We start from the raw sequence: 17,008 nt of genomic DNA on the forward strand, positions 1-17,008 counted from the left end.
ACTTTTCTTCCTTGGAAATGGCTTTGATTTGACTCTTACCTTTCAAACGTCTAAGTCAACACGAGAGTTTCTTCTACATCTGCTCAAGGCAAATTATGACGTCCACTACTTCCTCCATTCTTTACTGATAAGGTTCACTTTCAGTCTCCCACAAGAAAAGAGAAAAGGCAGCAACTCCTACCAATTTTCCATGGAAAAACTTCATCTCCTCATGGCTCTCTTCCCTTTCTTTCTTCTCCATTTCCTTTCTCTTTTGCTTCCCTCATCAGCTAATTACACTATCAATTGCGGGTCAAAGTCCAACATTACTGTCGATGGTCGGAACTTCGTTGGTGACTTGAATTCTGGCTCCTTCTCTTTCGGAACAAGTTCTGATGTCAGTGACACCAACTCAGCAACAGATATGTCTCTCTATCAAACTGCTAGAATTTTTGAAAACCCATCTTCATATGATTTTGATATCATCGATCATGGCATTTATTATGTTCGCCTCCATTTCTTTCCGTTCATGTCCGGCGAGACTAATCTGGCTAAGGCCCTATTCGATGTTTCAACTTCTAATTTTTCGCTCTTGTCAAACTTTGGGGTTCAAGAAAATAGTAATTCACCTGTGATTCAGGAGTTCTTACTCACTATCAACGGAAGTAAGTTCAGCATCCACTTTACTCCTCACAGAAAATCTTTTGCTTTCGTGAGCGCCATAGAAGTCTTTATAATCCCAGATGAAGGCTTCGTCATGGATGATTTTCCTCTAGTTACTCCTGCTGGGAGCAATCAAACTTATGTTGGCGTACGATCTCAGGTTTTACAAACAATTCACAGGGTCAATGTTGGAGGTCCACAGAACAATGACTCACTGTGGAGGACTTGGATACCGGATGACGATTATCTACTTTCCCCAGGATCTGCAAAAATCTGTCCCCGTTATAACGGTACGCTTAAATATGATATTCTTGGTGCTACTAATTATAGCGCTTCAGATCTTGTTTACAGGACTTGCAAAGAGTTAAATTCAAATTCGTCCGACATAACTTGGCGTTTTAATGTAACGAAGAACGCCAAACACCTGGTGAGGCTGCACTTCTGCGATATTGTTAGCACAAGTGCTGATGCTGTGATCAGGTTCAATCTCTTTATTTATAGCAACTTCAATCAAACGATCTATCCTGACGATCGTGATGAAATTGGGCAGTTGGCAGCTCCATTTTACTATGATTTCGTGGTTGATTCTGATGATTCGGGAGTTATGAATGTTAGTGTAGGGCCTAGGCAGGATTCGGCAAATGAAACTGCCTATCTGAATGGGCTGGAGATTATGGAGTTTATGGGTGTTCCAATTCAGGACAAACCAAAGAAACATGGTGGTGTTGTTGTTGTTATAGTTGCTACCGCTTGTAGCGCGGTCTTTGTCTTCGTTTTGGTAGTGCTGTTGTTGTTGGGTTTACGATACAAGAAAGCAAAGCATGTTGATGGAGTAGGTTCATTGCCGGTGCTTCATGGAAAAGGAAGTTATTACAATAAAGGGAAAGTGAATGCCTCCCCTGTTCGTAGTGTTAACCTAAAATTGAAGATGCCTCTTCTTCAAATACTTGATGCAACCCATAACTTCGACACCAAACTCTTAATAGGTGAGGGTGGGTTTGGCAAAGTTTACAAGGGAACTCTTCCGGATGGTACCATAGTGGCTGTGAAACGAAGTGATCCGAAAAATGGGCAGGGCCTTCCTGAATTCGAAACAGAAATCTTGGTCTTATCCAAAATTCGCCATCGCCATCTTGTTTCCTTGATAGGGTATTGCGAAGAAGGGTCTGAGATGATACTGGTGTATGAATTTATAGAAAAGGGCACTCTGAGAGACCATCTCTATGTTGTGAAGGAGAACCCTGAGAGTTCATCTAAAAGGTCTAAATTGTCTTGGAAGCAACGGCTTGAGATTTGTGTTGGTTCAGCAAAGGGCCTTCATTACCTTCACACCTCTTCAGCTGGGGGAATCATTCACCGGGATGTTAAGTCGACAAATATCTTGCTGAATGAACAATACGTGGCTAAAGTTGCTGACTTTGGCCTTTCAAGATCAGGCCATCAAGATCCAAACCATTTCAGTACTGTTGGCATAAAGGGTAGCTTTGGTTATGTGGATCCTGAATATTTTAGAACCTTTGACTTTACAGAAAAATCTGATGTCTACTCCTTTGGTGTAGTACTTCTTGAGGTGCTTTGTGCGAGGCCAGCTATTGTTGACTCGCCCAAGAGGGAGGAGGTGAACCTTGCCGAATGGGGGATGTTTTGGCAAAAGAAAGGGCAACTTGAAAAGATTATCGATCCGTTGTTGGTGGGAGAAATTAACCACGATTCACTGAGAAAATTTGGTGAAATAGCTGAGAATTGTTTGAAGGATTGTGGAGCTGACAGGCCTTCCATGCTTGATGTGCAGTGGGACTTGGAATATGCACTGCAGCTTCAACAAACTGCATTGCACAAAGAAGCGCATGACGACTCTACAACAAATGCATTTTTGGAATTGCCTTTGCCTTCCGATCATAGCATCCCAGATTGGGAAGATGATCATTTGCCCATAATATTAAGGGATGATGGTTCGGAGAACACAGATAGTGTAGTGTTCTCTCAGATGCGGATTGATGATGCCAGATAATCTCTAGCTACTGCTTTAGGGCAGGGTACCCTCATGTGACCATGTCATTTTCGTATATTTTCTTCCTAATTACGTATAAGAGTAGTTTTTTCTCTTGCTTTGTTCATTTCCAGTGTGGAGAGTCTCGTATTGTTAAATGTATCTTTGTGCTCTTTCTTTGTTTACTCGATGCTGCATATGTAATATATTTATTGGTTTCATGATCCATTATCATTCAATCTGTAAATTGGAAGAGCGGCTTCATTACTGCAGGATTGTTAATTGGCCAAATGGATTACTTTATAGGCCAACACCTTCCACACAAATCCATTTTAAATACAAATTATATTTTTATTACACAATTATCCAATAATGCTCCGGCGGTAGTTCTAACAAACTTTGGATTAATTATTGTTAAAAAATAAAATCCTAAAGATTCAATTCAGACTGACATATCAATAGTATGAAATACAAATATAATTTATAACATTATGTATTGAATAAATAGAGTGAGAGTTCCTCAGTTCCACATGTAGGGTTCAACTTGAGCCTAATTTCAAACGCCTTTTTGGAGCAAAAGATGATAGATTGATAGGCCCATGGCCTAATTTGCCAATATATATCCACCATTACTTGCTCTTAAACGGTAGAGTATTATTTTAGAAAAAAAAAAAAAAAAAAAAGAAAAAAAAAAACGGTGGATATATATTAACAATTCTTTTCCAAAAGAAATACGTATATTCCAGTATTTCAAATGCAACTTGGGCTTTTTCCGTCAATAAGAGTGCTACACACTTTGTTCGGGTCCATTTTTGCGACATAGTAAGTATAACACCTAACGACTTGTGGTTCGATCTTATTATTCATTATCCTTATATTATTCCGTTGATCGTTCCTTATGAAATAAAACAATTCCTGGCTGCTCTGTTCTACTTCGATTTTGTGGTTGATCCAGATAATAAAGGATTTGTGGATATTAGCATACACATTAAAGAGGACTCAAACATTCGTAATGCCTTTTTGAATGGGGTGGAGATTATGGAGTTCATGGAGAAATCAAGTGTTAATTTACCATTTATTCCAGAAGCTTAAAGCTAATATGCAGAGGTAAATTTAATCACTTAATCATTACTTTAACACTCATGCTCACGTGTGGGCTCAAACTTCCTTTTAATAGGTGATGCCCAACATGTGAAATATTTAATTTAAATGGGGCGTGATTTGACGGAGTCAAGATTCGATCCCAGGACCTTTGGCTCTGATACCATGACAAACATGCAATCAACAAAATGCAAGTTAGAAATGGATCTTGGGCCTAACTCAACCCAAAAGCTAGCTCAAATTCCATTCTTAAGGAAAGTGAATCAAAGAAGAAGTTCTCCCCCTTTATAATTGGTCTTGTAAGTAGTGGGGCATTTGTCATTTTGGTAGCGGTGGTAGCCACGAGTTTGAAATGCAGGAAACAAGAGCCTGATCAAAGTTTGGTAGAGCTTCTTTATGCAGGGTTCAATTCTAAAAACAGGTTGAGTGAAAGAAGTTTTAACGCGCCCCTTGCCCCTAATCTAAACCTCAGTTTAAGGATATCTTTAGCTGAAATTCAAAATGCAACTGAGAACTACAACGCAAAACATTTGATTGGTGAGGGTGGATTTGGGAAAGTCTACAAAGGAACTCTTCGGAATGGTATGACAGTGGCTGTGAAACGAGGTGAAGCAGGGCATGGGCAGGGTCTTCGTGAATTCCAAAATGAAATCATGGTGTTATCTCAAATCCGCTACCGCCATCTAGTATCTTTGATTGGGTATTGCGATCAAGATTCTGAGACTATACTGGTTTATGAATTCATGGAAATGGGGACTCTGAGAGATCATCTCTATCATACAGATGGCAGTTCTGAGAAATCATCTTCACTATCTGAATTGTCTTGGAACCAAAGACTTGGAATCTGCATTGGTGCGGCAAGCGGCCTAGATTACCTACATGCTCAGGCAGGAAGAATCATACACCGTGATGTGAAGTCAACAAACATTTTGCTTGATAAAGACTATGTGGCTAAAGTTGCTGACTTTGGCCTTTCAAAGTCAGGGCCTCCTGATCCAATCAATTGCACCATGAGTGTAAAGGGTAGCTTTGGTTATCTTGATCCAGAATACTTGGCAACCCAACAGTATACCGAGAAATCTGATGTGTACTCCTTTGGAGTTGTACTTTTTGAAGTTCTTTGTGCTAGACCGCTTATTGACAACTCGCTTCCGAGGGAGGAGGAGCAATTCCTAGCTGATTGGGCGACGCAGCTGCATAGGAAAGGCGAACTTGAGAAAATTATTGATCCCGTGCTACTTGGGAAAAGTAAGCCAACTTCATTGCGAAAGTTTAGTGAAACTGCAGTCAAGTATTTGAAGCAAAATGGTACTGAGAGGCCTAGTATGCGTCAAGTGTTATATGACTTGCACTATGCACAGCAGCTTCAGGAACATCTAATGGACAAAGAGCAACATGAAGCCAGCACAACAAATATTAATTCATTAATTAGGTTGCAGTTTCCTGCTGTTTTGAATGTTCCTGTTCTGGAAGATGATGAAGCACCCATTGAAGGGGATGAAAAGTGGCTACTCAAGACTAACTCCAATTGAGGATTGATAGTAACAGATAGTCTCCATTATTTTGGTGTAGATTTCTATCAATGTGTCGTTGCGTTTCCGTGGCTTCTTATCACCATAAAATGCGTAATATGGTTTTAGTCTGCAAGAATGTTTCTAGTGCTTGAATTCTATTACGGCTTCACTGTCGTCTTTTTTTTGTTTTCCCCTTGATGTGTAAAAGTACCTATTTGCATGTTTCACTTGAAATGGACAACATCCTAATCCTTGTCTGTACAAATTAGAGTCTATTTAGAATTGCATTTAAAAAATAAAGTTTTTAAGTCGAAAGGTATTTTTTTGACAAAAACTTTATTTTTAACTTTTTATTAAAGTATGTTTTGGTAGTAAAAAAGTATTTTTGAAAATTTTTACTAAATGGGCAATTTTTGGTTTGATATGACTTTTTAAACTCTTTAACGCTATCTCAAATAGGCCCTAACTTACAAAAATCAAGAAACTGAATTTGAATATGAGATGATCAAAATTTGTCTTAAGACTTCATTTGTTAATATTTATTGTCTCTTGCGCGTTTTAGGCTTGAAACCCAAATACACTTATTGGTGTGATAATCCAAAATAATAATAATAATAAACAAAGCTTTTAATTCGAAAAATACTTTTTTGCAAAAGTTTTATTTTTTAAGTTTTTGTTAAAAGTGCGTTTTGATTATTTTTAGACACTTAAAAGTACTTTTAATTTTTTTTACCAAACAGATATATATAATTTTTTTAAAAAAATAAGCTTTTTAAATATTAAATGCACTTTTAAACATTCAAATGCACACACAAACGTGCCAAAAAAAAAAGACAAAAGACAAAGATAATCTTATCGAAAGAAAAAGGTGGTTCAAAAAGATAAAAGGTTGCTTTTCTCCTCCATGGGTCATCTCTTCATATTGCTTTTTTGTTCATTGGCTCGCTGGGATGACCTTCATATTACTTTTTAACAACTAAAGTGACCCATATACAATATTTTTTCGTTATTATTGTTAAGAAATTTATCATATTTTTTAGAATTGGTGGGCAAAAAATAAGAAGAAAATAAAAAATAACTTGGTTCACCATTAAGGATTATGTTTACAGAGTTTTAGGAGGCCTCAATTACATTCGTCTACAGGATTGATGGTCCATTAATTTGGGATAAATTTTAGTTTTAACTTTTAAAGGAGGCTGCAAATTATTTTTGGGTAAATTTTATTGATAGCGGAAAAAAAAAAGGGTAAAGTCTACTTAATCTCCTCAAACTACAACCCTAATGACAATCTATCTTCCAAACTATCAATTATGACAATTTACCCCACAAACTACCAAAATAATGACAATGTACCCCCCAATGCTAGCAAAATGACGAAATTACTCCTATTAAATTTTCAATAAGATAAAAATACCTTTAAAAATTTAAATTTTAGTATTTTTGTTTTTATTTTAGTAAGGGTAATTTCGTCATTTTTTAAAAATTAGGGGTATATTGTCATTGTTTTAGTAATTTGGAGGGTAAATTGTCGCAATTGATAGTTTGAGGGTTAAATTGTCATTGGATGGTAGTTTGAGGGGTTAAGTGAACTTTGCTCTGTGTTATTTGAACTTTATGCTTGTTTATCAATGAATGTGATTGAATTGTTTTAAAAAAAAAAAAATTACTTTGTTTACTTGATGTTGTAAGTGTAATAATAATAGGTCTATTGAACATAGAAAATGCTAGGGGTGTTAAATTATCAATTATCCCAAAAACTTAAGCTTATAGGAAGAGGTAAATTTAATTACTTAATCATTAGTTTAACACTCCCCTTCACGTGTGAGGTCAAACTCCCTTTTAATAGGTGAGGCCCAACACATGAAATATTTAATTTAAATGGGGGTGATTTGACGAAGTCAAGGTTCGATCCCAAGACCTTTGGCTTTGATACCATATTAAATTACAAATTATCTCAAAAGCTTAAGCTTATAAGAATAGGTAAATTTAATCACTTAATCATTAGTTTAACAATGTAAAAAAAGAAAACAGAAAAATAATTGTATGGAAGAAAATTTTTTTTTTTGTTTTGTTTTTTTTTTTTTTAAAGAAATACATTCCATTTCATTGATAATAATCACGAGCATAAAACTCTTACATCGCAAGAGCACAAAGCCCTGAAAATGCAAATTATAGCCGAAGCTATAAGGATACAACATCACCTAAAATCTCCGCTAACCTATGACTAGTTTTCAGTTGAAATAACAAATTTGCATAAGACAGACGCAATTCAATGCATAGGTAGCGCAAATTCCTCCTCGACCCAAAAGCCAGGATGAAGTTCACGTTCACAACTCGAAGGTTTGGACTACAATTCACATCCACGACCTAAAAGATCTGGACCAAAGTTCAGTTCACATCCAAGCAGGCAGATCGAGTGGCCAAGCCTTATTACAAAACAGAAGCAAGAAAACCTAAATAAAACGTGAGCGAACCAAAGAGGCAGGGCCTTATTACAAGCAAATAACATGAATGAAATGCATACAGGGAAAAAAATGAACAAAGACAATACGAGGAAAATAAAACAAACGGGAACAGGCACACGTAGCGTGGATGCCGATTGTGCACTCGCCGGAAACCGACACTAGAAGGGAACGATGGAAGCTCGACGTGGTGGGGACGCGAAAAAAGCCTAAAACAGTGGACGGAGGGTGGCGAAACCGATCGCCAGCAGGCCAGAAAACCATCGCAGCAGGGGACGTTGAAGCTCATCGCAGGAGGGGCACGAGGAAAGACCCAGCATTGGACGGTGGGCGGCAGAGCGGGCGGAGGAGATCGGCGGCGAACACAAAACAAAACTGGGGGGAGTTTGAAAGAAACTCCCAAAATCAGCACCCACATCGAGTGGCACACAAGCAAAGCTACAAGAACATCACCCCAAAAACACAGCAAAAAAAAAACAAAAAAGAAAGGAGCAGAAAACAACCAGAGAGCCCCGCCAAGGACAAAAGCAGAACAAAGAGGAAGGGGCGGCTGAGAAAGGGTAGGGAGGAGGCAACCTGGGCCAGGGACATCAAGTAAACTACTGGCACCCGGTGCAAGGGCCGGTGAGGGGGAGGAGGGAGGCAACAAATGGCCATCCCTCCTTCCCTCACCATGAGGGAGGGGGCTTACCTGAGGTTGCGATACTAGAGAGAAAGTGAGAAAACCCTAATGGGAAAAAGGAAAATTGTATTTCTGATGTATGTTCAATTGTACAATAGAATGACATATTTATAGTTTAATAATGCCCTAAAAGAAATGAAATACAATAATTACAAAATCACATAAAATTAGCATATTTACAATAATGAATACAGTATCAAATATTGCAATAATATATGTGGAGAATATTTTCGTAATATATTGAGAATATTTTGTCACATAAATATTACGAAAATATAATATTCTAACAAGGGGTACTAACTATTTTACTAATAGAAACTTACTAAACCGGTGTGTAGCTCATTCATTGGAGAAAAAAAAAAATTAATTAAGAGAAATGTAAAGAGTACTAATAAATAAGCTACACATCAGTTTAGTAAGCCCATGTTAGTAAAATAGTTAGTACCCCTAGTATTTCTCTTGAACATATGTGGCTATAAGCCCGAAATGGAATAGCCACTTTGTTATTTAGTTGCTTCAAGAATAATTATTTTCACAAGAGAAATGTTAGAGATGCTAAATTTTTTACCAATATATAAGTACTAAGATGATACATAACTTATTCAATGGAAATGATCAAAACAATTAATAAAGAGAAATGCCTATGGGTACCAATAAATAAACTTCACATTATCTTGGTAAAAAATTTAGTACCCTTAGTATTTATCTTTTCACAAAATAAAAAATAGTAATTCCTTAAAAATAATAAAAATAAAAGTGTAAAGAAAACTTTGGAAAAACTTAAGTTACGCCTTCAAAGTATAAGCGGTTTTGCAATCATAACCTCGAAGTATAAAAATTTTGCAATGTCGATATCCTACGTTTTCGCCCCTTCTAATTTTTTCTTCATTTTTTTTTTTTGTTTTGTTAAAATGCTCAAAATCCACTCCCCCCAAAAAAAGTGAAAATTCAAAAATGCTTTGGGGGGATACCAACAACCATGTCACGCCATGGGTCACCTGAATTTTCACTTTTTTTTTTTTTTTTTGAACTTTCACTTCTTTTTAAACAGTAATGATAAACAGCACACTGGGCGTGCATGAACGCCCGGCTAATTTTTTTAAAAAAAATATTAAAATATAATATTTTAATTATAAAAAATAAAAAATAAAAAAAATATAGTCGGGCGTGCAGTGAATCATTACTCTTTTTTAAATGGGGGCATTCCATCTCTACATTTTGAAGTATTTTAAATGGGAGCATTTTAACTTTTAAGTTAAAAAATACTTTTTGGCAAAAATTTTATTTTTAATTTTTTACTAAAGTACATTTTGGTCATTTTAAGAGTCAAAAAGTCAAAAAGTATTTTTAAATTTTTTTACTAAATGAGCAATTTTTGGTTTGACATGACTTTTTAAACTCTTTAACGCTATCTCAAATAGGCCATAACAAAAAACAAGAAACTAAATTTGAATATGAAATGATCAAAATTTGTCTTAAGACTTCATTTGTTAATATTTATTGTCTCTTGCGCGTTTTAGGCTTCAAAACCCAAATACACTTATTGGTGTCATAATTTCAAAAAAATAATAAATAAAGCTTTTAAGTTAAAAAAAACGCTTTTTAACAAAAACTTTATTTTTAAAAGTTTTGTCGAAAAATGTGTTTTGGCCATTTTTGAGCCATTTTTTGTCATAATTTTCGAGAAATGTGTTTTTTTTTTTTTTTTTTTTTTAAAAAAAATTAATTATTTGAGTGTTAAACTCACTTTTAAGCATGTCAAACGCAATTGCAAATATGCCCCAAAAAAGAAAAAGACAAAGATAATCTTATCCAAAGAAAAAGGTGGTTCAAAAAGATATAGGTTGCTTTTCTCCTCCATGGGCCATCTCTTCATATTGCTTTTTTGTTCATGGGCTCGCTGGGATAGTGGGATGTCCTTCATATTACTTTTTAACAACTAAAGTGACCACATCCAATAATTTTTAAGAAATTTATCATATTTTTTAGAATTGGTATGCAAAAAATGAGTAGATAGTAAAAAATAAGCAGTCACAAAAACCAAGATTTATTTCGTTCACCATTAAAAATTACGTTAACAGAATTTCAAGAAGCGTTAATTACATTCATGCAAAACTCTAAAGTCAGTAGTGATTATAGTTCAAGCCTCGATTCTATGGACTAAGCCTAAGCCTAAGAAGAAGATTTTTTTTTTCTTTTCTATTTTTTCATTTAAACCGTAACGCTTTCAACGTCAATCAAGTAAAATACAAACTAGACTTAACAACTATGGTTCTCAAGTGAATGACTTTTGAAGAAAAAATCAGACAGGATACTGTTCATATATTGCCACCAAATCTGAAAGACATTTGGACCGTTCTTTTCATTTCAGGTCGAAACTTCTTTCAAACCACGTGCAACACGAGTTACCCCTACCCACAAATCCCATATTGTTTAAAAGATTATTTATATTCTTCAAAAAGTAGATGCTGTAGTTTTTTAACTACTGCTGTTAAAGTAACCAATGGTTGGGATTAAGAAGAACATAAAAAAAAAAAAAAAAAAAAAAAAAAACCAACGGTTGAGGTTGAGATTTGATACTCATTTTCAAAATCAAATATTGCACTGCCAGCATCCTTCTTAAGACTTTCGAAATACATCTTTGGTGTATACGTATTTCTTTTTTTGTTGAATTATACGTATTTCTTTTCGAAAGAGGTAGAATATTTATATCCAATTCAGCTCATTGTCCTTGTTTAATATTCCCATTTTCATGAATTATTGTTGCCCAACTTTATTCCACTCCAGATACCCAGACCCTGCAAAAGTAGCAAGTACTCTTACCAAAAAAAAAAAAAAAAACTCCATGGAAAAGCTTCACTCCCGTAAGCTTCTTCTCCACCTCTGGCTTCTCTTACCTCTCCTTTTCTCTTCACTTCTGCTTCTCTCATCAGCTTACACAGTCCCTGATAAGTACTTCATCAACTGTGGAGCGTCCGAGAAAGTTACCACTAACGAAAGCCCGCCCAGGAACTTTGTCGGCGACCAAGATTTCTCAGGTGGAAAAGGCAAAACTGTCGAAAGCAGCAACTCATCAATAGACACTCTGTATCGAACAGCAAGAGTTTACGAAAGGACATCTTCATATGAGTTCCAAATCAACGAGAACGGTACATACATAGTACGCCTCCATTTCTTTGTTTTCTCTTCGTCTCCTGATCTGTCTGTTGCTCTGTTCGATGTTTGGGCTTCTGGGTTCTCACTCTTGACAAATTATAGCACCCGAAACATAACTACTTCTCCAAGGATTGAGGAATTCTTGCTCACCATCCCACAAGGAAGTTTTAAAATCTACTTCATACCTTCTCAGGAGTCATCTTTGGCTTTCGTAAACGCCATAGAAGTCTTTCTTGCCCCTGACAACTTCTTCGACGATAACAGTACCAATCGCATAACTTCTGCAGGAGTTAATGTTACCTACAGTGGTTTGATCTCTCAGGTTCTACATCCAATCCATAGGATCAACGTTGGAGGTAACTATATCAACGGTGATGATTTATGGAGAAATTGGGTGCCAGATGATAATTACTTGGTACTCAGACCGGCGACTATGAGTAATAATTCTGGTTCAACGCCTAATTACCAGAGTGCAGGGGTGACAGTGTATATTGCCCCAACTCTTGTCTATCAGACAGCCAAACAGTTGAATAAAAATGCTACCAACAATTCCAGTGTTTCAAATGCAACCTGGAGTTTTCCCGCCAAGAAGAATGCTACACACTTTGTTCGGGTCCATTTTTGCGACGTAGTAAGTACTACACCTAATGATTTGTGGTTCAATCTCTCTATCAATAGGAACTATACTCAGACGATCATTCCTTATGATAGAATTCAATATCTGGCTGCTCCATTCTACTTGGATTTTGTGGTTGATCCAGATTATTCAGGATTTATGAATGTCAGTATAGGCGCGCTTGAGAACTCAACCATTCGTGATGCCTTTTTGAATGGACTGGAGATTATGGAGTTCATGAAGAAATCAAATTCCACTCCCATGGAAATTGAATCAAAGAAAAAATTCTCCCCCGTTATAATTGGTGTTGTAAGTAGTGGGGCATTTGTCATTTTGGTAGTGGCGGTGGCCACGGGTTTGAAATGCAGGAAACGAGAGCCCGATCAAAGTTTGGTAGAGCTTCTTTATGCAGGGTTTAATTCTAACAACAAGTCGACTGAAAGTTCTAATGTGTCCCTTGCTCCTAATCTAAACCTCAGTTTAAGGATATCTTTTGCTGAAATACGGCGCGCAACTGAGAACTTCAATGCAAAACATTTGATTGGTAAGGGTGGATTTGGGAAAGTCTACGTAGGAACTCTTCGGAATGGTACGACAGTGGCTGTGAAACGAAGTGAAGGAGTTGGGGATGGGCAGGGTCTTCATGAATTCCATACGGAGATCATGGTGTTATCTCAAATCCGCTACCGCCATCTTGTATCTTTGATTGGGTATTGTGATGAAGGGAATGAAATGATTCTCGTTTATGAATTCATGGAAAAGGGGACTCTCAGAGATCATCTCTATAGTAAAGACGGTGGTTCTGATAAATCATTTTCACTATCTGAATTGTCTTGGACGCAAAGGCTTGACATTTGCATTGGTGCGGCAAAGGGCCTAGATTACCTGCATACTCAGGCAGGAAGAATTATACACCGTGATGTGAAGTCAACCAACATTTTGCTTGATAAAGATTATGTGGCTAAAGTTGCTGATTTTGGGCTTTCAAAGTCAGGGCCTCCTGATCCAGAGCATTGCACCATGGCTGTGAAGGGTAGTTTTGGCTATTTTGATCCAGAATACTTGGCAACTCAACAGTATACTGAAAAATCTGATGTGTACTCCTTTGGAGTTGTGCTTTTTGAAGTTCTTTGTGCTAGACCGCCAATTGACAACTCGCTGCCAGAGGAGGAGGTGCCCCTAACTGATTGGGCGATGCAGCTGCATAGGAAAGGCCAACTTGAGAAAATTATTGATCCTGTGCTAGTTGGGAAAATAAAACCTGCTTCATTGCGAAAGTTTAGTGAAACTGCTGCCAAATGTTTGAAGCAAAAAGGTATTGGGAGGCCTAATATGCGTCAAGTGGTATATGACTTGGAATATGCACAGCAGCTTCAAGAACCAGTAATGCAGAGAGAGCAGGCTGAAGTCACCGGAACTTATATTTCTTCGTTGGACGGGTTTCAGTTTCATGGTGCTTGGAATTTTCCTCTTCAGGAAGATGATGAAGCACCCATTGAAGGGGATGATGATTCTGTTTCAGCGGCTACCGAAACTGTGACATCTAAATCCAACTGAGGATTGATAGACGGTGCCAGACAGTCTGCATTATTTTTGGGGTAAAATGCTATTAGTCTCTATTATTGTCGTCCTTTTTTTTCCCCTTTTCCTAGCGCTTAATTTCAAAACTTGTTGAACAGAAGACTTCTATTTTCTAGCATTACTACGCAGAAGTGGGTTGTAAAATATCATGATTCCTATTTGCATGTTTCACTTGAAAATTGAGAGGATCATGATTACTTGCGCAAATTAATAAACTGAAATTGTCTTATTGATGCGATAATCCCAAAAAATAATAGCTTGCTCTTGCGACGGGAAAGGGGATCCCTTTGTGTAAGGCCAAAAAATAATGTTTTCTAAAGAAAAAGGTGGTTATAAAAGATAAAGGTTTCCAATATGTTTTCTCCTCCATGGGTCATCTCTTCATACTGCTTTTTTTTTTTGTTTTTTCTTTGTTGATGGGATGTTCTTCATAGTACTTTTTTAACAACTAAATTGACCCATATCCAATAATTTTGAGTTACTATGGCCATCACTTGAATGAACTTTGGATGAAGAAATTAGACAGGATACTGTTCATATCATACCTCCAAAGCTCAGAGGCATTTGGACCGTTCTTTTCATTTCAGGTCGAAATTAACTTCTTTCAAACCACGTGCAACACAACATACATCTGACCCACAAATCCTATCTGATTTGTTACAGAATTTTCAACAATATATATATATAACATTTTACATTATCTTTGATTTTTCTTTTTCCATTTTGGCTGTCATCAACTTTATTCCATCCTCAGTTGCAGATTAGGTATGATTTAACAATGAAAAGTAACTTTTGTTAATACTTTTTAGATGGTATTTTTTTATTTAAAGTTTTTAAAAAATGTTTTGATGTATCGTAGGGGTGAAAGTATTTTGGTGTTGAAAAATGCTAAATACATTTTCAAGTACCCATTATCTGTTGTAACAGTGATATTATATGTATTTTCATTTATTATTTTATTTAATACTAATTTTTACTGATACGGCAGACAATTATTAATATTTTTTATTTTGAAAAGAAACAGCAAAAAAGGTAAAAAGAAAAAACATGTCAAACAAAACCTTTATAAGGGTACCAACATCCATGGAAATGGTACATTCCTGTAAGATTCTTTTGTTCCACCCTTCCTCTCCAATTCTCTTCACTTCTGCAGTTCTGCCTTCCTCTTTATCTTATACTCTTCCTGAAAAACAGTGTGACAGTCCTCTTTACAAGCAAAAAATGACTGGCCAAAATCAAAAGCATCTATTAAACTAATATAATTACGGGTTGACAATTCTTGTATTTCCCCTTTCTTTTTCTTTTTCTTTTTCTTTTTTTAGTTTTAGCTTGTGAAGGAGTCTGCATCTTACTGTTAGTGAGAGAAGATAGAGATTTGTTTAAGAAAGACGAAGAGAATCTTATCGAAAGAAAAAGGTTGTTCAAAAAGACATGTTCATTATCAGCATGGTTAATTGAAGTAAAAGACATGTTCATTCTTGTATTCTTAATTGTATTTTTGTACTTTATTTCTTTACTTGAGGCTGCAAAGTGTAATAATATTAGGTCTATTGGACATCAAGCACATGGCTATACGCCCCAAATGGAATAGCTACTCTGTTATTCAATTGTGTCAGGAATATGAATAGTTATTTTCACAAAATAAAAAATAGTTATTCATTAGAAAAGAAAAGAAAAAAAGAGCGTAAATAATAACTATTCTAAAATGGAAAATTGAAGTAAAAAAAACTTCATTTACACCCCTTGAAGTGGTTTTGCAATCATAATCTCAAAGCATAAAAATTTTCAACTCATTTTAATTTCACTTTCTTTTTTTTTTGGGGGTTAAAATGCTCAAATCCCACCCTAAAAAACAAGTGAAAATTCAAAAATGCTTTGGACTACTAACAGCCACGCCATGGGTCTTGTCCCAGACTCAGCCGTGGGCCATCTGAATTTTCACTACCCTTTCTTTTCTTTCTTTTTTTTTTTCACTTTTTTAAAAATGGGGGAATTTGGGGTATTTTAACAACAAAAATAGGTGAAATTAAAAATGGTTAAAACATAGAATATTGACATTGTAAATTTTTAAACTTCAAGATTATGATTGCAATACCCTTATACTTTAAAGGGTGTTAAGTAAAATTTTCCCAAAAACTTATCTTTGTTGGTACCCATAAAGTCATTTTCCCAAGTAAAAAATGACTAGTCAAGAGCAAAGACATATGTTCATGCTAACAAGTTATTTAAGAGTAATATTATAAACCACATTTTTATTATATTTTTTATTTTTGTTTTAAAAAATATTTTTATTCTACTTTGTTAATGTGCAATGCGAATCAATCATTACTCTTTATTTGATTTTTATATTCTCTCCGTATCTTACTATATTCTTTCTTAAAGTTTGTGGTTAATAAGAAAACACCATTAAAATTTAAAATCCAATGCCATTCAATCCGTTTATTGAAAGAGCAGTTCCTTTTCTGCAGGATTGTTGGCCAAATGAACTTTTTTAAAGGCCAACACCTCCCGCACAAATCCATTTTAAATAGACATTATATATATATATATATATATATATATATATAACTCACGAAGCATACATGGTAGTCTCAATAAAGCATTGTAAGATAAAAATATGATTTATAACATCACTCATTGAATAAATAGAGCGAGAGTTCCACATGTAGGGTTCAACTTGAGTCCAATTTCAATTACAATTGAAACATGTCTGTTTTGACCAAAAGATGATAGGACTAATCCCATGAACCAAATTTGCCAATTGCCACATTACTTGCTCTTAACATAGAGGTTAAACGTTTTGGTGAACCTCCCGCCAAGAGAGAAGGTTCTTTCTTTTTTCCTTTAGGCAACACCAAAGAAGAAGAAGTCACAGGGGAGGGAAGAATGTCCTACTCCCCCTTTCCCTAGTAGCAATGTTCGGTATCTTCTTTGTGGTCTCTTCGGGTTTCCGTTTCTGACGGGTGTCTTTTAGATCTAATTTGTAAATCTAGATCTAATTTCTTCAAACTTAGATCTGGTCGTCTTGATCAGCTAAAGCGTGTCTTCCTAGGGATGTCTACGATGTCAGGCTCCTCTGCTACTGCTTGTAAATATTTTTTGTTTTTATGAGTTTTTTTACTTTGATTTTTTGATTCTTTCTGTCCTGATCTTTGAGTCGAGGATGTGAATTATCTCTTAACCTTTGGGCCAAGGAGAAAAGAATTATCTCTTAACCTTTGGGCCAAGGAGAAATAGACCGGTGTGGGGTTTATCTCTCTTGGC

The 17,008-nt window shown here is 35.9% G+C and overlaps 2 protein-coding genes and 1 pseudogene across 2 annotated transcripts; all 3 read left to right on the top strand.

Moving 5' to 3' along the window:
- LOC132186861 (putative receptor-like protein kinase At2g23200) lies at window positions 1-2,900 on the top strand. The gene has a single exon (XM_059600963.2). The coding sequence runs from the start codon at window positions 191-193 to the stop codon at window positions 2,651-2,653; it is 2,463 nt and encodes an 820-aa protein (XP_059456946.2). The 5' UTR covers window positions 1-190; the 3' UTR covers window positions 2,654-2,900.
- Window positions 2,901-3,004: 104 nt separating this feature from the next.
- LOC132186532 (putative receptor-like protein kinase At2g23200 pseudogene) lies at window positions 3,005-5,312 on the top strand (annotated as a pseudogene).
- Window positions 5,313-11,213: 5,901 nt separating this feature from the next.
- LOC132187269 (putative receptor-like protein kinase At5g24010) lies at window positions 11,214-13,935 on the top strand. Its single transcript, XM_059601534.2, has one exon. It carries the CDS (start codon window positions 11,237-11,239, stop codon window positions 13,718-13,720), a length of 2,484 nt encoding a protein of 827 aa, XP_059457517.1. The 5' UTR covers window positions 11,214-11,236; the 3' UTR covers window positions 13,721-13,935.
- Window positions 13,936-17,008: the final 3,073 nt, after the last annotated feature.

The sequence above is a fragment of the Corylus avellana genome, chromosome 6 (assembly GCF_965113065.1).
Source record: "Corylus avellana chromosome 6, dhCorAvel1.hap1.2, whole genome shotgun sequence".
Classification (NCBI taxonomy): Eukaryota; Viridiplantae; Streptophyta; class Magnoliopsida; order Fagales; family Betulaceae; genus Corylus; species Corylus avellana.

Coding starts and splice junctions, on each gene's coding strand:
- LOC132186861 (XM_059600963.2), top strand. CDS start 191: ATGGAAAAACTTCATCTCCTCATGGCTCTCTTCCCTTTCTTTCTTCTC.
- LOC132187269 (XM_059601534.2), top strand. CDS start 11,237: ATGGAAAAGCTTCACTCCCGTAAGCTTCTTCTCCACCTCTGGCTTCTC.